This window comes from Rhinolophus sinicus, chromosome 17 (assembly GCF_057876585.1).
Source record: "Rhinolophus sinicus isolate RSI-liver-muscle chromosome 17, RSI-T2T, whole genome shotgun sequence".
In the NCBI taxonomy this organism is placed as follows: Eukaryota; Metazoa; Chordata; class Mammalia; order Chiroptera; family Rhinolophidae; genus Rhinolophus; species Rhinolophus sinicus.
The window spans coordinates 28,389,967-28,410,486 of record NC_142517.1 but is presented as its reverse complement, the minus strand read 5'-3'; the positions used below and the strand labels follow the sequence as shown (position 1 = coordinate 28,410,486).

General features: G+C 38.5%; 1 protein-coding gene across 1 annotated transcript in view; it reads right to left on the bottom strand.

Annotated features, from left to right (window-relative positions):
• The window catches only part of GFM1 (G elongation factor mitochondrial 1), a 39,418-nt gene extending 19,577 nt beyond the window's left edge, over positions 1 to 19,841 (bottom strand). The window contains exons 1-13 of the mRNA XM_019731953.3: positions 19,641 to 19,841; positions 18,214 to 18,366; positions 16,785 to 16,917; positions 16,139 to 16,343; positions 14,098 to 14,214; positions 12,001 to 12,151; positions 10,942 to 11,099; positions 10,274 to 10,358; positions 7,627 to 7,764; positions 5,831 to 5,932; positions 3,638 to 3,694; positions 995 to 1,132; positions 17 to 99 (exon numbers count right to left, since the gene is read on the bottom strand). Of these exons, the coding sequence (XP_019587512.3) occupies positions 17 to 99; positions 995 to 1,132; positions 3,638 to 3,694; positions 5,831 to 5,932; positions 7,627 to 7,764; positions 10,274 to 10,358; positions 10,942 to 11,099; positions 12,001 to 12,151; positions 14,098 to 14,214; positions 16,139 to 16,343; positions 16,785 to 16,917; positions 18,214 to 18,366; positions 19,641 to 19,730 (1,610 nt within the window). The 5' untranslated portion in view covers positions 19,731 to 19,841. The remainder of the gene's footprint in view (positions 1 to 16; positions 100 to 994; positions 1,133 to 3,637; positions 3,695 to 5,830; positions 5,933 to 7,626; positions 7,765 to 10,273; positions 10,359 to 10,941; positions 11,100 to 12,000; positions 12,152 to 14,097; positions 14,215 to 16,138; positions 16,344 to 16,784; positions 16,918 to 18,213; positions 18,367 to 19,640) is intronic.
• Between the last annotated feature and the right edge of the window lie 679 nt (positions 19,842 to 20,520).

Genomic DNA, 20,520 nt, shown 5'->3' with positions numbered 1-20,520 from the left:
TGTGTTGCATACTTACGGGACAGGGGCAGTAATGGTCTCTCTGAAAGCAACTTTTGGCTTCCCTGTGATACAGGGACAGCCATATTCTCTTTCCATCCTCTAAAAAGAATGGGAAATAATTTTTTGGTGTATTTAAATTTAAAAAACTGAAAGAAGAAAAATCCTAAGAATCTTAACTATTAGCATTTATTTAAACATAATACGTAAGCATATAATAAATCTTAAATCATTTATGTATCTTACAAGGATTAGATACATGATATTAAATACAAATTTCTATACATTTTATATAAGTGAATTCTAATTTAGACTGACTTACTTACCTTCAGTTAATATATCCACTAACACTTCATCTTTGTTCCATTTTATTATATATTCAGTGGAATAGTATACAAGTATGAATCTGTTGTTAGAATCTTCTGCTGTCTCAACTTCAAATTATGATCAAATTATGTCTCAAATTATGATCACAGCTAGAATTTTTAACCTTAAGTCAATATATCTGGTTTTCATTCAGATATACAGACACTTCCCAGGAAAGAACAGGCCCCATCTGCCCATTCTTTTATCTGTGTTCTAATGATCTTCAAGTACTGACTTGAGAAGAAAACAAGCAAGAAATGACCTGAACAGTGGGTACTGGTGGGCTGACTTTCTCAGTAGTTTTCTCTCAGCAGGTTGTCTCCCTAAGGCTGGGACCAGAATATACTTCACCCAACTAACCATGACCTGGGGATGGATGGATGGTCTTATTGCAAATCCCCTGAGCCTTGATTCTAAAAGTTCGCAATGTTTTACAATAAAAATATTTAGAGATCAAAAATAGTTAATTTGCAACACACAGTAGAGGAAGCAGTATACCACGTCTGGATACAAACCAGAGTGAAGCTTGAAGAACCGCTATTAGTTTATGGACATTAGACTGAGAATTACTGACTTTTGCTCTTAACAAAACACAGACATAAAGTGAATTAACTTCTTCGTTATTCATTACCTGAGCATAGATTTCCAGGTGTAATTCTCCCATTCCAGATACAATTGTCTCTTTGCTCTCAGTGTCAAAGTGGACTTTAAATGTGGGATCTTCTCTTGTAAACCTGCCAATACCTTTTGAAAATTTTTCCAGATCATTCTTCAAAAAAAGAAAGTGGTTACACATTTTACTAATCATGATAAGCAATGGCATTGTTGAAAGCACACACTGAATGAAATCAAATACATAAGCAGGGAAGAAATAAAAACGATCCACCACCCAGTTCCTAGGCCGTACCCTTGTAATAGGTGAGCTTGGATACCACGCAGCCAAGAGAGCAGGACTAGCTAGCTGTTGGCATTTTCTTTCCACATCAAGATACAAAACAAGAGTCCAAGATTTAACTCTATTCCCTTTCCTATTATATCGACAAAAACTGTCCATTTGTGGAAAACTGCCCATAAAGGAGAAAGCAGAATCTTGTTACTGTGTGTATTTTAAAAATCCTCTACAGAATCAAAGGAATCAGCATGTTTACCAAGACTATTGTAGATTCAAGAGGAGAGTGAAGATCAACACTGAGACTTTCAAAACAATCTGCTTGGATGTAGTTTGATGCATCTTTATTCTCCTTACTTGTAATTCCCTATGTGGTAAGCAGAATAATGGCCCTCCAAGAATATGCCCTAATCCCTCCAAACCTGTGATTGTTATTTTACACGATAAAGGGGACTTGGCAGAGGTGATTAAGGTTACAGACATGAATATTCTGGTGGGCCCAATGTAATCACACAGGCTTTTAAAACTGGAAGAGGAATGCAGAAGGGTAGGTCGGAGAGATGTGAAGAGGGAAGAGGCAGGAAATATTTGAAACACGAGAGGGACTCATTTTGCTGTTGCTGGCATTGAAAACAGGAAGGAGGCCACAAACCTAGGAAGGTGGGCAGCCTCTTGAAGCTAGAAACAGCCCTCAGGTGACAGCAAGGTATGGGGACCCCAGTCCTACAACTACAAGGAGATGAATTCTGCCAACAATCTGAGTAAGCAAGGAAATAAATTGCCCCCTAGAGCCTCCAGAAAGGAACACAGCCCTGCCAGTATCTTGATTTTAGCGCATTAAGAACCAATTTCCGACCTACGCAACTATAAAATAATACACTTGTGATGTTTTAAGCCACTAAGTTTGTGGTAATTTCTTACAGCAGCAATAAAACAAACAAACCCTGAATCATCAGTACTTCCAGCTATTATAAGTGTCTGGGGCTGTGCTATGTGTTTTGTATATGTTATCTCAAGTTCTAACCACAATGCTGCAAGACATAATTATCCACGTTTTACAGGTGGAGGCAAGCAGGTACAGAGAAGTTAAACGACCTGCTCAGGGCCACACAGATAGTGCAGGGCAAAGCCGAGACTGAATCCTGTGTTAGTCTAGCTCCAAAGTCTTTCCCTTTTTTCCTGCAAGAGCCAGGGCCTCCCAACTTACTAGATCATCCCTGCCCCCACCGTGGAGACTCAGAGTTTTATGCATCGACTTCATTATTTGATTTAAATTAATGTACTCCAGCAAGCAGATAGCCCTGAGACACCAAAAATACCTTTTGGATATTCATGCATTTGATTTCCCTCCATTGTTGTGAACCATCAAAAGTCTTACATAAATCCTCAACTTAGGAATAAAGAAGCATAATATCTTTAACTTCTAGCCCTGCATATTCTGAAGGGAAAAGCAAACCATTTAGCAAAGACCTTGGAGAAACTGTGGCATCTTACTGTGGTAAGATGTAAGGTTTGCCTTTCCTCAAATTTCTGAGATGGAGTGATTTAATGTTTCTTGCTACCTCAACATTCTCCTTTCTATAATGAAGAGGGTCTGGAAAATCTCAAGTTCCTCAAAAGTAGCAGCTGTTAATGCATCCACAAGACAAATCAGAATACATTCTATAAATGATAGTTCCCAGATGACAAGAGGTCATAAATGCAATGCATAAATGAGTTAATTTCAATATGCCAAATTAACGTGATTGTTAAGAATGTCAAGGCAATTTAAGAAATAATTATAGTTCAAGAACAGGACTAATTGCAATGGCAAGCCAATGTGAATGCAGAACTTATTCAAGCAGTCGGCTTTGTAAAAAGTTAAAATGACATCAAATAACATCATAAATCTGTCATGTTTGAAAGTGAGAAAAACAGTATTGTTTGCAGGCTTTCCATGTTATAATCAGATGTTTCCTTTATAACTACCACAGATCTAGAGATGTATTATAATGCATGAGGCAATTAATCTATGCAATATTCTAATGTCCTCAGAGTGAGGTTTTCCTCAACTTAGGACAAATGCCTGTTTCCCCTTTTCCATCCCATTATGATCTGAATCTAGGAAGTCACACTTACCACTGTGGAACCAATGATATACTTTTACTTAGTAAAGAGTTATTAAGCAGTCTTATGAATAGTTTAATATCACCAATTTCTTCAATATACTGAGGAGTAATTAATACTAACAGACTAGCAAATTTTAAAAGGTAATCTCAATACCAAAAGAGGAAACAGAGACTGTAAGCCTGCTGGTTATCACATGACACCATGTGCATTGTGGAGACGATGAAAAAGAGCTCAAGTCTTTATTGTGATAATCTGAGCATTAAGTCAAATGCCTACCTTGTTAGAAGGCTTCATTGCTATTGAAATGACAGGATCAGGAACATGAATTGACTCCTGAAATATTTTTTTAAAAAACAGAGAAGAATTCATATACAGTACTGTATGGGTCAAGGTCAGGGATGGATTAATTTTAATATTCTGTTTTACAGTAGAACAAAGGACAGACATTAAACATCTTTAGGCTAGACAATACATATCTTGGTCTGTTTGCATTAAATAAATATATTAATATATTAATAAATAAATAAAGGTGTCCACTTATATGATCTCTTCCCTCCCAAAATAAAAATATCTATTTATTTAACAGTTTAAGACCCTTAAGCTTATTGACATGTTCAATTTAACATAATCATATCAATGAATCCAAATGCTGAGATGTGGCATTCTTATTGGTTGGTGGCTACATTTACTGTTGCTATCTTCTGACAAGTTCTTTATTTAATCAATGATCACCAGTCAGAGAAACAGAGAAAGGGCACTAGATTCTTTATGCACATGATACCTCATTTAATCAATCACAACTCTGAGAGGCAGATACTATTATCCTTATTTTACAAATGAAATCTTACAGGTATGGAAAGAAGATAAAATAGCGTGACCAAGGGCCAGTAGGTAGTATAGGGCAGACGTGAGACTCTAACCAAGGTCTGTTTGCTTCAAAGCCTGAGCACCTCCCACAACCTCCAGTCCCTTCACGCTGCTAATGACAAGCATGTATAGGAAGCCTTGTCAATCCTACTTACAAAGTATTCCCCTTATCTAGAGCCCCCTAAAGCCTATACAGATTTAGTTAACGATTTTTGTACTGTCTTAAATCAACATTAAAACCAGACATTAGAGAATATTTTATACAAAGACACTAAACTATAAAATTATGAATTCATCATATGATCTAGGAACTATTATAGTGCTCATCTGTTAGGGTCGGATGAGTTCTTACATAAACAACCCATTGTAAATTTGTTCACTGCAAATTACCAATTCCCTTTGTACTTATTCATATTTTTCTTTACTGAATTCAGGGGAGGGACCACCCTCAAGAACAAACAGTCATATGGTAGGACAGCCTGCTATCCTATAGGGGCAAAATAGGAAGTGAGTGAAGGGAATTCAAAGGCAGGAACTGCCTGAGCCATGTGTGGAGGACAGACTATTCCATGTCTGGACCGCAGTCTGGCCCATGAGCTGGACCTGGACCAGAATGGGGATTGCTTACCACAAAACCCCCTTAGAGACTGTCTGATCGTACTTGATGTTCGTTCTGATATAATCAGCACTCCTCCCTTGCCTCCTGCTGGGTGCTGGTTCTTGAAACAGGCTGTTGTCCTGTCCTGACCTGGTCAAGCACGTAAAGCAATTTTCATACCTGGTAGCATTCATGTACTAGTACCCTTTTTACGCTATGTAATTCTCCAGTGCCTGTCAGGCAAGTCGAGAATATCCACTTCATCTTGCAGCTGCCCAAGAAGGGGCTATAATGTAAGTTTCCTTTAATGAACTCTGTTAATTGCCAGACTGGAGTGGCCAGCCTCTTTCTTCGGTCTTTCCCTGCCCTCCGCTTACAGAGGCAGAATTTCAGTGTTGGGGGTCTTCCCTTGGCCTGTGTGTATTAACTGCACGCTCGTCCCTTCAGGGTCCCTCAGCGACAAAAAGGGACCTAGTTCCACAGTGGAGGCTGTATGCAGTAAATCAGATTAACTGCATCTTGCCTTCAGAGTATGATTCCGTTCTGTTATATTATTCCCATGTCTAACCTAAATGTTAGCAGTCTGGTCTTACAGTTCTTGAGGGAAGGTTCTCCTTTCTAGTGGCTGAGTTATTGAGGAAGGAGCACTCCTTTGGGACCAGCCTGATGGTGGTTACAGCAATTAGAGAGGCACCCACCATGGGGAGGCAGATCTCAGGGTACACGAGTCAGAGTTCCACCGTCCAGATGTGTCTAGTGGAAATTTTCCCTCATGCTAAACCTTAGAGGATTGTGGAATGATTTTACTAAGAACAACCAGATAAGTTAGCTGACACAGAGCATTTGTCTAACTGACATTTAGAGAGCCACAACCAGTCTATACTTGATGCCTGTGGCACTCAATGAAAACTTCTGTGGTTGTTTTTCTGAAGTACTACATGTACTACATAAAAACATACTTCTGAAACTCAAGTGACCAACGGCTTTGGAATTAAACGACTTACCATAGAAAGCCCATTATTATCTTTGTTTGTGAATGTGTCTCCACTAGCACAGTCAATGCCAAACAATGCACAGATGTCTCCGGCAAATACTTCCTCAACATCCTAGATAAAGAAATAACACAAATTTGTACTTGCAAGTAATACAAATCAGAACAGGTGACTAAAGAGTACTTGAACAATAAACATTGTACATAAACAAACATGGCAGGATCTCACCATAAATTCTATAAAGAATGAACTAGCCAGAACCAATGCAACACTAACAATCAACCATGGCAAGACGTATCTTAACCAAGGCCCTTATTTAAACCACATCTCAAGCGACAAGATTATATTTAAACCACATCTCAATCGACAAGATTATATTTAAATAGAAACTCAGATTATATTTAAATAGAACTACGGCATCAGTACTTGGAGGATCTACAGACTGACAGAATAAAGAGCCTCGCAGCTCTTGAAGTTATTTCTATGGAATTAAAAAGCATGTTCTTTGTGTGTTGCCACAGTACAACAGTCAGATGTGTATGACGAATATGTACAAGAAAAACTAACAAAGGAAGGTTTGAAAACAAAGGCAGGAGAATGGAGCCCATTGTACTTAAAATAACCTTAATTTCTCACAGATGCACGCAGTTAAGAAAACACAGGAAATCTAAGAACAAAGCATTGGTGCCTCTAAACTTCCTAGTTTTTGTTTTTATATATTGACAGTTCATTCATAACAGGTGTGGCTGTGAATGAGCGAGTGTGTGTGTGTGTCTTCCTTTAATGGTTACATAGCTGTATAATTCTCCTAGCTGCTGGCCCATAAACCAGCTGTGACAGCCACTAATCCCTCTAGCCTGCCCCTGCTGCCTATTTTACAAAACAGCAATGCTGTTAAAATTTTTTTTTTTTAATTAAAGTTTATTGGGGTGACAATTGTTAGTGAAGTTACACAGATTTCAGATGTACAATTCTGTAATACATCATCTATATATCACATTGTGTGTTCAATGCTGTTAAATTTTGAAAGACTGCCTATTCATCTTCCAGGAGATATAAGAAGTTATGGCCACCAAAAATTACTGTTTGAAGATTTTGCTTAGACTAATAAATTTCTCCAGGAATACAGAGCTGAATAGGGAAAGGGCAAGAGTAGGAAATAAGCTCATATACCCAGTATTCCTGCCAAGGCCTAACCGTATGGACTGCAGAATTTCAGGACAGATTCAGAGCCAATTCAAGAATTCAAGTCAAAATTTATCTCCCAGACCAGACCTTGCGAGGTTTTAAATCTTCAGATGGATTCTAACACCATTATGGCCCTTCTAGGGGTTGGTTCAACAAATACAAAGCTCTAAGGTCAAATAGAGCTTTCACACCTGCCGTATTTCAGAAAGTAAATTCACTGAACAATGTGGGAAATTATGTGTGAATTTATTACTCTCACCTCTGAGAACCACAGTTACACTGTCCTAAAAACTATTACACTCTGTAATGATAGTTCTTGAGAAAAGTACTAAATTTGTGTTCTGTGTCTTTAGGAACTAACTGTCCCTTCTCCTTAACCTTGGCCATAGAGGAAATATATAGCTAACTCACAGTGTACAAACTGTGTTCTTAACAATTGCTAATTTAGCCCATACCAAAGAGCTATATCAGAATTGTAGCACAACTAACTAAAAAGGAAGAAGCGAGGAAAACACATTCAATTAGAAGTGATTTTCTTGTGGGGCTCAGGATACCAAGAAGGTAGGTCTATTTCACCTGCACTAGAGAAATTTCTGATCTCACAATGACCAGGTACTTGCCTCCATCATGTCAGCATGCATGCGAACCAGCCGTTGCACCCGCACTTTCTTTCTTGTTCTCGTGTTGTAGATGGTGTCACCCTTCTTCAACTCTCCTTGATAATTGCGAACATAAGTTAGCTGTCCAAATCGACCTGCCTAGAAGTCAAGATTGGGTAAGGGCAGAAAGAATAAAAAAAAACACAAAACATAAATCAAAATTAGGAGGAAATCTTCAAAACTACCTCCACATACTCCATATCAATTTTAGTAGCTTTGAGTATAGGTAAGTTAAATGTTTGTGTTGTTCTTTTTGGTATTATAATTCAAGATACTAATTCTGCTTCCTCTGAAATAAGTTATTAGAAATAAATTTTTTAAATTATTTATATAATAAAGAAGTATCCTTTTGACTTCTAATATTATTTCATAAGTTAATTTTAATACAATAAGACAAAAACAAGGTATAATTATTGGAAAGACAACAAAAATATCATTAGAAATGGTAAAATTGTGTCATACATCTACAAGATCTGGTCAAACAATACAGTGAATGTTTAAATTAAAAAAAATATATATTATTACAGTAAAAGACACATTGCTATTAATCCCCCTCAAGATACTCCCCCTTGCTTTGAATACACTTATCCCAGCGTTCTTGCCACTTTCTGAAGCAGTTCTAGAAGTTCTTTTCCGAGTGTCTTTAGTTGAGCTGTGATGGCTGCCTCGATGTCTTGAATCCTTTTGACTTTGGGGAAGAGTCAGAAGTCACACAGTGCCAGATAAGGTGAATAAGGTGGATGAGGACACACCATAATGTTTGTATGTGACTGAAATTGCCATATACCAGAAGCAATATGTGACATGGAACATTGTCATGATGGAGGATGATTTATGGCACGCTTTAAAACACACCTTCTCTCAACCGTAGCTCACACCCAAATGACTGCACAGAACAAGTTGAAACTTGTCACATATTGTTACTGAGGTGCAACGCACCACTTCCCATGTTGAAGATCCCTGCCTTTCCGTCGGATGGCACTCGGCAACACCATTCACTGTAACTTTTGATCACAATGAAAAGGTTCCGTCTCACATCGCTTCTGGTATAGCAATTTTTGTCAAATAAAAACATTATGGTGCGTCCTCTGGCTCCTCCCCAAAGTCAAAATGACCATGAAAGGTAAATGTTTTGAGTCCATTCAGGACACTGAGGCAGCCACGACAGTGCAACTAAAGACACTCACAAAAGAGGACTTCCAGAACTGCTTCAGAAAGAACAATGGGATAAGTGTGCTCGAAGTGAGGAGGAGTATTCTGCAGGGGATTAATGGCAATGTGTCTTTTACTGTAATAATTTTTTTAAAATTTAAACATTTACCATATTTTTTTATCACACCTGGTATTTAACTATATAAATTTTAAAGTGCTAATTTTTTTAAAAAAATCAACATTAGAAAACGTGTGTATAAATAAGGAAAACTTTGATCTTAATTTTAAAAAATGAAAGACAAAAGAAATAAGAGACAATTACAAAATAGGAAATACAACTGCATAATAAATCCAGTATATGGAAAAATGTTCTCTATCATTAGGAATTAAGGCAAGATGAAATATCAAAATATCATTTTTCATTTATGAAATCAGTAATGATTTTCTAATAAATAATATTCAAAGCTGATAAAGATTCACTGACATAATCTATTACATTAATTCTAAAAGTATGAAAGCAATTTGGCAATATAAATCACTTGATATTAAAATATTCCATACTGTTAACTCAATAATCACTATTCTGTGGATCCTAAGAAAATATTCCTAAACATATTTTTTAAAGCTTTATGCATAAAAATTGCCACTGCAATGTTATTTCTATTTTTTAATTTAAAATTACTTTTTTCTCATTATAGAGTATAAGTATATTGTAAAAATTTAAAAATAAAATCTAGGAAAAGCCCCCCCAAATATAATTCCATCCCAAAAATAACCAGTGTTAACATTTCCAACTTATCCACCTTTTGTCCCATTTAAAAATTTATAACAGAAGCAACAACACAGCAAAAAGCACACCTAGTGCCCAAATCTGGGTTTCTTGGATACCATTCTCGAATAAAAGGAACCACAGCTTCTAAAGAAATGGCTGATTCCAAGGCTGGAGCAGGAACTATAGATGAAAAGCTTAGATCATCCTGTATTGGCAGAAAGAAAGGAAGCAGCCAAAAAAGCAAAACATTGGGGAATGTTTAAAAAGACACAGAAGCCAACGGAAAGAGCTCCAATGGTCAAACCTGGCCAATCTGGCCAACAAAACAAGTAACGAACTACTAGATTATAACTCAAAGTGCAAAATAAATATCCATTTAAGTCCATACAGGTATAAATGATTGAATAAATCAATGAGGGAGAAAAGACAACTGTCCCAACAGAAGAATCCTAAATAACTTAAGTAGACACTGCTCCCTGAAGGAGATGGAGCATAATCCCCCACATCTCAAGTGTGTGCTGTGCATACTAACTTCCTTCTAAACAGTATGAAAAGGGTGAAAAAAAAAGTGACAGTGGAGAAACCTATAACCAAACCTGTCATAAGAGTAATTTTGTAATAGGAATAAAATCCTACAAGAAAATTTCTACATATCGCAGTTAAATACATTAGAAAGCAACTTACCTCCAGTTTAAAAGCCAGGCCTACAAATGGGTGGGAATCATCTCTTTTGGAGTTCATTAAGATTTTGGTTCTCTCATTTGAGTCACTTAAAATAAAGGAAATATAACTCTGTGAGATGCAATATTTGATATTTCTTTTATATCAATTTATTTCATCAAAGAGTATTATCTGAGAAAAAGCACATATGTGCTAAACACTTCGGACCTCACACATCAGTGAAATTTCACTGAAAGAAATCAGTAAGAATAACTTCTTGGGCTTAATGATTACACTGTGATAGGACCAGAGTAAATTAAAAAACAAAACAAAACAGGAATGGTGTGATAGAGAAAGAAAAGAAAAACAATCAATGAGAGCTTTTAAAAAAGTTTGTTTCTTAAAGCTATTTTTTTTAATATGACTGAGAACAACTGGTCCCAAATAAGAAAATTTTCTACGATGTAAACCTTGATGAATAATAAAACAAATCATATTTCTAACTCACAAATAGCATATGGGAACTGGTATAATAAATATTTTTCTATGTGCTAAAATTGCTACCCAAATAGAAATGGTGATTTTTGTAAATAATGAAAAATAACACAAACATAACTGCAATAACCATTCTTATATTTTTTCATAGTGCAAAGTATTTCTGCATAAACTAAGAATCAGTTTCCAAGACTTACTTCTCCTGATTGAGAATAGCATAATTCTGGACCTCAGAGGGATTTGGGAGGTATTCTAAAACAGCATCTAAAAGAGGCTGCACTCCTTTGTTCTTCAAGGCACTTCCCAAAAAGACAGGAGTAAATGACCTATTTAGAGTAGCTCTTCGGATTGCAAGCTACAAAAGAAAAAAAAAAAAGATTAGTAATTCCTAAAAATCACACTTTGTTTCAGATCAATTATAAACCAAGAAATGAATGAAATGAATATCCTTTGAGTACTGGCTTTAATGGAGACTAGAATCAGGTCCTCTATAAGTTAAGGTCAATTAAAAACAAAAAATCAGTGCCTTTTTCAGGGCTAGGAAACCGCTTTCAACACTCTTAGAATGTCACTAATTTTCAACTGGGCAAAAAAAATACACACATAGAAAATAGACACACACATAGAACAGTGTAAATGGTGTGCTAACTGTGTGAGACAGTCTGCTAATGGTGTGAGATAGAGGGAAAAGCAATAGCTACAAAAAAAAAAAAAGAATAAAAGCACACCCTCTATTTAGCTAATAGGTAAATAGGTAACTATTTACCTATTTTAGGGAAGGGGCACAGAACTGGGCAGCCGGGAGATGGGTGAGAGATTTCTTTTCCTGTGTATCTTTGTATATATACTTTTTAAATGTTTAAACCACATGAAAGTATCATCTATTAAAAAACATTTAATTAACTGATGTTTTCTTTTATAAAGAACATATATACTCACTGCTGTAGCATTTCTGTATTTATCTTCTTTCTTCTTAATAAGGATATATACCCAAGTGGTTGGCTGTTTAAGTGTGTTTTTTTCTAGAACAAACTAGAACTCCTTTCCAATTTTAAGACACTACATAACTCACTACTTAAAAATAATATGCCATGCCAAATGTTTTGAAGAAACCAATTATGTTAAATAAATCTACTGATTTCATTAATAAAACCCAAGCATAAAAGCCCATGCCATGTCCCCTCCCCACAAAAAAAGAAAAGCAAAAATCAGAGCCCTCTTTTTCTTAATATAAAACTTATTTTGAGAGCACTTGCCTTTAAATCTGAAATTGAGGGGATTTTTTCTTCCAGGAACATCTCACCAAGCTGCTCATCTGAATTAGCAACACATTCAATCAACTCCTGCCGGTGGTCAGCTGCCGCTGTCCGGAATTCTGCTGGAATTTCTCCATATCGAACAATCTGACTAGGAAAAGAAATGTTTTATTTTGGTAGTTGAAGGATATTCAATGAAATATATAAAGCACCAATGAAAAAGTTAAACTAATAGCTAAAAAGTCTTTTTAGATGAGAAAGCGTTTTGATATATTTGTGTTAATTTGGCAAATAAGACTAATGGCTATCTTTAAAATTCAGACAGACAGTGGGCAAAACAGGCAAAGCATAGGACTCCAGGTTGTACCGCTAGTGAGTGGAAGAGCCAAGATTCAAGCCGACCTGACTCCAAAGCCCCTGTGAGCCTTGAAAATTCTAGTAACCAAATTAATCAGAACATCAGTCTCTTACAAGCAGGATCAGAGACCTGACTCTATTCCTTTCCATTAGTAACACAGCCGCTAACACAGAATATCCCATTTTGTAGTAAAAAGGTTACTAAATATGACAGACTCTTCAACATTGGCCCCAGTTCTCCATTCCTCTACGGGTCAAATAGGTAAGAGTTACAGATAAAATATATACAACTGAGAAGTGGATATACTTGATATTTAGAAATAGTGGTACGAAAGGTTTCAAAGTATTTTTTAAATGGAAACCAATGTCAAAAATAACAATCTTTTCAGAAAACACATTCCTAAATAAAAACGTAAAAGCCAATTGCAAATTGTTCTAAAAAATGTTCTTCATAGCCTTTGCAGCTTAATTTCTTCCTTCCTGGTAAGCTCTCTGGTTCTTAGACTTATGCTAGAATCATCTGTGGAGTCCTTTCAAAATACACATACCCAGTGGACTAGGGTTGGGAAAGGGGGCAGGTGTATTAAGAAGTCCCATCTGTGGTTCTGATGTACAACAAAATTTAAAAGCCTCTACTGTAGAACACAGAAACTTGTGCCCTGGTAATTCTGGGGAAGCAGACTTATTCATTTATTTACAAATATTTTTTGAGTCGCTATTATGGACCAGGGCCTTACATTCTAAGGAATGATAGACAAACTTTGTTGTCATTACTCAGCTGTCACACAAAAAGTGTGAAAAACACTTCATTCACTGAGCAGCCTCCAGCTTTTCTCTGCCTACAAGATGGCTGATAAATTCTACAGTTAACTGATCACAACTCCCTTTACCCACCTGCCAGACCAGCAACCCCAGTTCCACAGCAGAGGAAGGAAACCCCTCAAAAAGTACTTTTGGAGAAACTGCCAGACTATTGGGGCCACTCCTTAAAGGCTCATTCATGACTCCCCTCACTGTGCACATTAGTGTCACTCAAAGTCTAGTCTGCAGACCAGAAACAGCAGCATCACTTGGCAGCTTTCCAGAATGCAAATTCCAGGCCCCACCCTAGATCTACTGAATGAGAATCTCTGGAGGTAGATAAAATAGTGTGTTTTAACAAACTCCCCAGGTGATTTTCCCAGAATGCCACTGAGCAATTATAGTGCTTCGTATGCAAAGGTCACCCAAAAGTTGATCGAGGGACCAAATACCATATCAAACACTTACCAATTTACTTCTTGTATTGCCCAAACTACTTTTGTACCATTTTAACTGCTTTTTACATATTAATCTTTTTATCGTTGTAATCCCATGAAATAGCTTGAGGAAATATTTATGATCCCTATTTTCTTCCCAGTTTTTATCACAATGCATAGGACATAACAGCTGCTCTCTAAAAGTCTGCAGAATGAATGAATGCGTGAATGAATGAGGTATTACTGGCCCAAGCTGAAGGCCTCCATGCGTGTCATAATGTGATATGAACATATTAGCCACAAAAAGTAACATTCTCCATTGGAATAAATACTAAGCAAAAGGGGAAGAAACCAGGATTAAAAGCATTAAAACAAAATCATCTTAGAGGATATTCTTCCAGCCACATTTCAAAAGGTGTTTATGTTTAAAGAACACATCCTTTTCCTTCTCTCTGATACCTTTTAAAATTTAACATTTTAACAGTGTATTTGTAATACTTACCCAAAGTCTCCATCGAAATAGATGGCTCGTTCCTCTATAAGATCTATAATACCTTTAAAATCACCCTCCAAACCAATGGGAATCTGCACAAACGCTGCATTATGATTTAGTTTAGACCTGAAAAATAAAAATACATATAGTTACCTCTTTTTCCTCCCCAAATCCCTTTGAAATGACAAAACAGATATAAAAAGAAATCAGCGGCAGATGTTGGAGAACTGGGAGTGTCATCAGCAGGTCAGAACATAAGATATAGAGCAGCTGGGAACAGACTGACAGTTAAACTCATCATGCTCAGGAAGCTACAACACTCTTTAGACAACAAAAAGAACTCTAAAATGTGTTTTCCCATCTGATCCCCAAAATACCCTGGATCAGAAACAAGGGGAAAGAATAGGTCAATGGGTGGTGAGCCAGGATATTAAAAGATGGTGGGATAACTATGCCCACATCTCATTCTTGAATCAGCTGACTCTAGCAAAACAGTACAGCTATCAAAAGAAAGTTCTTAGGGGAAAACTCTCAGATGAGGTATTTAAGCCAGACACTCAGCATCAGCCTGTACCCCTATCAGGCACAACCACTGAATGGAAGTTACATTCACAGGCAGGGATTTTTTTCTCGAGAAGAAACATGCTCTAGATACCACTGTTTAATCTAGACTGTAGGTGCCCATCTATAATAAAGGACAGATAGGTAACTAGGAATCACCAAATATTTGAAGGAAACCAATAGCTTGAAAGAGAGGTGTAAGCTCAAGAAACAGTACTAACCTCCAAGGAGAGAGTTACCAGACGAAAATAAAATGTAAAGGTCTGAGAAGCAACGACCTCTATTAATAAAGATGTTGTAGTAAAAGAAAAAGTTTATGAAAATTAACTATGTACTGTTACAATTAAAAAGAAAAAGACAGGCTAAATAACAGAAGGGATGTAGATGAATATCAGATTAGTGAGCTGGAAGACTGACCTCAAGAATTCTGTGATAACCCAGTGCAAAATGCGAAGGAGACAGAAAGGATGAGAAAGCATGGTAGAAAAGACAGAGGCCAGATCCTGAAAATCTGTTTAATGGAAGTTACAAAATGAGAAAACAGGTAAAAGGGAGCGGAGCAAACCAAAGTAGTCAAATAAATGCTAAAAGAGAATTTTCCTGGAATTCTGAAAGACTTGGTAGAAAGAGTCCCTGTTGCCAACCATAAGTAAAATGTAAGTAATAAAGATAAAAAGTGAAAATGTTTCATCCTACCAAGAAAATATTACAAACACCCAATAAAGAAAAAATTCACTCTCATCTCAAATACATCACTTTCGTCTAAGTGCACACAGCAATACGGTCACTTAAAGTTCCTCAATACTGGACGGACACATCACTCCTGGTCTTTCCACTACCACAGACTGTGCTGCCTATATCCACCAGCTCTATCGTGTAAAACTTGAGTAGGAACTCTTCAGCTCCATTTACATATTACAAAAGGTCAAAAGTGAAACTCTCTTTTCAAAGGTTTTGTGAAATATATAGAAATATGCAAAATGTAACATGCTATAAACACCACTGGGTTAGACCTGGTACAGAAAGGAAGTGTTGCTGTTGTTTTAGCACATCTGAAAGCAAGGGAATATAGCATACTACTTCAGGGCGTTAATTAAAATTCAAGTAAAGGTTGAAACTGAAGATGATCCTCTAGCTTTGTCTAAATAAACACAAAGTAGCTTTAGAATCTACTCTAGATTATAACTTCTATAATTAGAGCAAAACAGCATAAATTACCAGATTGTTTTCTGAATTCACCTTCAATCTCCCTACAATTTAAGTCATATTTCCCCCATTCTATAGAGAAGGGAGTTGATATCACACCACGAACCCAACTACTGACTTCAGTGTTCCATTTACTGTAATAAGTCACTCACATAAATACATTTTAGAAAGAAAAAAAGAAGTAAGGATAAAGCTTAATGATACTGAACTAATTGTCCTTCTGGATGTAAGGTTTGTTGTCCAGATCATCACACCCCTCTCTGTTCCTTCTCAGGTTCAGTACCTCATCTGCTGCAGGGCCCTGGCTGGGTTGGAGCCAACGCGGTCCAGTTTGTTAATGAAAGTTAGAAAAGGAACACCGTAGCGCTTCATCTGCCGGTTCACAGTCATGGTCTGGCACTGCACCCCTCCAACCGCACAGAGGACAAGGATTGCGCCATCCAACACTCTTAGGGCCCTTTCAACTTCTATTGTGAAGTCCACATGCCCTAAATGAGACAAAGGAATACGTGAGGGTCTTAAAGAGCAGTCTGAATTTTTATATCACGCACAATGAAAAGTTTTTGTATCTCAGCTCATTACATAAGTCTTCTAATTAGAATATGGATTCTTTAACCACCAATACCATTCACTCACCATAAGGTCCAGGGACCAAACAAGATCACTTCAAAAAGATACAGGGCACAGATTCCTTCGGAATCAGCTGCAGAGTGTAAAAGGCAAGAACCCTCCTACTCACAATTTATTGGCACTGTTTTTCAGGGAAACCACAAAAGGATGAGGTGCTCTAGGTCCCAAGTCAGATTTCTCTAGTAAGAATTCAGGCACACTTTTGAGTAGTATTTGGTAAGCCAAAATGAGCTGTGCCACAGTAAAGAACTAAATGCTTTTGCCAAACAAGCTGCAATAAAACCAAGAACTCAACTCACCGGGAGTATCTATAATGTTGATATTGACATCTTTCCACATGGTATAGGTGGCCGCTGACTGAATAGTGATTCCTCTTTGTCTCTCTAGTTCCATGGAATCCATGACAGCACCCACTCCATCTTTACCTTTCACCTAAACACAAGCACAGCAATTCAGATTTCTCTGTCCCTGCATTACAAGCAGAGATCTTTACCGAGATGGAACCAGAACGCAGGTAGTTAACTGATGTAATTTTCAGAGAAACCTAATTTGTCATACCATCTCATGAAGTAGAAAACTGATCACAGATGTTACCCTCCATTCACTGCCTAATCCCCTTTTCATTGCCATTCTCAGCAACTGCTACCACAGCGCAGTCACAGGGCCATCTCACTCCTCCTGCACCGTTCCAGCCTGCCAGCCTCGTGCTGTTAGTCTGTGAGTAGATGTACAGAGAACAGCTTTTCCTCTGCTCTGCCACACGTGGATTTTGAGGCCTGAGTGGGAAGGATTCAGCTTTTGTAATATGTGATTTAAGATGATCATTATCTGAATTTTTTTTTCTTCCTCTTTCGCCCCGCACTCTGGTTCAAGCCATTGTTTCTCAGTCTAGTTGTGTAGGGCGCAGCTCCCTGGCCCATGCTGGTATTATGAAGCTTTCGACCCCCCACCCCCACCCCCCCTGAAGCAGTCAGTCGCAGGTCATTGGTTGGTGGCTCACAGCAGCTCACGGCAGCTCTCACCAGCTGCCGGCCACTTACGCTGGCCAGTGGCCGCTCATGGCGGTACACGGTAGCCCACAGCAGCACACAGCAGTCCGGGGCAGCCCACGCCAACCTCCAGCTGCTCAGGGCAGCCCAGCTCCAGGGAGAGCTGTTGTTCACAATCTTAGATGTAGAGGGCGCAGCTGACTGGGCCATGTGGGAATGGAATCAGCAGCCACCTGGGTGTTAGGAGCCCAGCACTCCAACCACCACCCAGCCGGCCCCTGAAGAAATATTTTTAAATGGAGAGTTAAGTTATTCATTGATATGTAATTTCTTCAGAAGAGTTTCAAGTTTTTCTCAAATAATTTTTTCTGATATATGTATTTTTTAACTACTAAGCTCATACTATATATAATTTTAAACACTTTTTCCACTTAACATTATAAATATCTCTTCATAACATTGAAAATTATGTAGCTACTATTTTAACGGCTGCTTAAGGGGACATATTGACTTAACATTCTCAAAGGACAATCTCCTCAGGATACCCACAGAGATGGTTTCCAGACAGATTCCTCAGAGCAACATTTTAAGTCTGCTTGACCTATCCACTTTGTGATAAGATTTTGGTTAAAGATCACTGTTACTATTCTTTAAATCTTTCAGGTTTTGTGAAGTTTATTAAACAATAACTACAAAAGAAATAGCTCTCACCAATCTGGAACCACCATGAACCACAAACCTCATGCATCTTTGCAATTCTGCCAGTGTAGTAAAGCACTCGTTCTGTTAATGTGGTTTTCCCAGAATCAATGTGAGCTGAGATTCCAATATTTCGTATCTTTTCATTAGGGATCACCCCTGACGAACACCATCGGCACACCTTCCAATTAACCTGAAAAAACAAGAAAGCTCAAGTCAATGCACTTTTTACGAGGTAACATTGAGCAATCAGAATGGGTTTGGTGGATATCTTCCCTCCAAGGAATCTCAACACACAGAACACATCACATGAGATAGCCCAGAAAAACCAAAGGAGTAAATGTCTCAATATGCTACTCCTGTAACCGAAGGAGAGACCGCAAGAGAGGACAGAAAAATAGACACTCTTAAAAATAAATAAAGCAGAAAATATATTTTCAAATAAATTAATTAAAGTGGCAGATATCTTTACTGTATGTGACAGGTTTGAAAATATACACTGGGGCTGATAAAATCAGAAAGGCAGCTCCCAACAACTAATAGGAAATAGTTTTTGGTTTCAATTTTACTTTGATTTTTTTTTTCTCTTCCCCCTTATTGTAGTTCACAGCTACGTAGCAAGGATGTTTGCGGGTTTATATGCTCTACGCAGCAGTGTCAATAGCTCCAAGAGAGCCCACACAAGGCTTCCAATTTCTTCAACACAAAAACAATTCATGACATTTTTCTAAAAACTTCATTTTAGTACGGGGAGGGGAGGAATCCTGCATTTCAGGGAATCAAGGCCCAATGTAAACCCTTCCTATAGGAGTACACATCAAAAAGGCACTGCAGCCACTTCTGAGAAAAGGGAAGAAGACCTTGGAAAAGGGGAGTAAAGTATTAAGTGGAACCTGGGTGACAGGCACTCAGTTGATTAAATCCCGGGGATACCAGTGAGCAAAGCAAACGAGGTTTGCACGATAGGAAAGGCTCAACTCTTACCTAATCCTGCATCATTCATCGTCCCCCGCAAAAGGCTGACACAAGACCATAGAAAAGAACCGGGAGGTTCGAGCGCCAAATCAAATAGCCCAGGGGCGGCTAAAAGAGGGGGCAGTCGGCCTAATGACATTACAGTGAAAAGAGCACTTGCTAATGAGTCGGGAGCCCTGGGTTCGAGCCCTGGACGCACTAATTTTTCAACTGCCTTGACCTTCACTCCAGTCACTTCTTTTTAAGGTACACCAAAACCAGAGGTTTAACCATAAGTAGGAGACCTGTCCATCCTCCCAGGGCACCGAGACGCTGCTCATGAGTTGTGAAGGTACCGAGGGGCTTTTCAGCGCTGAGGCAGGACGACTTGTATTCGGAGCTGTCAGAGGGAAGTGCCCGGGAAGGAAGGGGTGCTACTGTATCCCTGGCCCCGCAGGGCCGCAAAGTCCCGGGAGGTCCCAGGTTCAGTCTCGCCTCGCTGGGCACTAATACCTGCTTTCTCTGCCAGCCCAGGACGGCGAGGACCCGCGGGAGCGGCCCGCGCCCCACAGCCGCGGTGGCGGCTGCTCCCAGCAGCCTCATGGCAAGCGCAGAACAGGCGAGAAAGTCCCGCGGCTCCGGGTCAGTTTAGCAACCCGTACCAAATCGCTAGCGTTCAAAGTCACGCCGGCAGTCAGTGCCGGAAGAGCACTTCCGGGGCGAAGGACACGGGGAAGGAAAGAGGGAGGAGCTTCCGGACTTCAGAGCAGAGCGGCGCCCTCTGTTCCCCGGGCGCCCTCTCCTGACTTGGAAGAGGAAGTGCGGTCGCTTTGCGGCGCTAATCAAGCTTTGCAAGTTCCACAAAGATGCAGCCTTTAAACGTGGATGTTTTGTCGATATATTAATAGCAAAGTGGAGAAATGTTTATAAAGACTTTAAGTGGAAAAAAAAGCAAAATTGTTATCTGTGCTATTAGAAATATAAAAAATAATTGTCTGTAGGACATGACCTGAAAAGAACGTGGAAAAATAATGAACTATCAATTATTTGTGTTTTTTCTCATTTCAATATATTCCGTCATTGTTCAATGTTAAACGTTTTACGTCAGGTCCACATGGAAGACAGCATCCTTGATGATTCTTAGATCTCTTGGAGGCATCTCAAACTTAGTATGTCCAAAACGGAGCTTCTGACCGTTCTCCCAAAACCTTCCACATAAATGAAAACTGTTCTTTGAGTTGCCCATACCAAAAATGTGTTACTTTGACAGCACTCTTTGACACCTCTAATCTATCAGCATATGCCATAGGTACTACCTTCAAAAATAGATCCAGAACCTGCTGCTTCTGCCCACCTCTCAAGCAACTGCCACATGGACAGAATTAGTTAACAG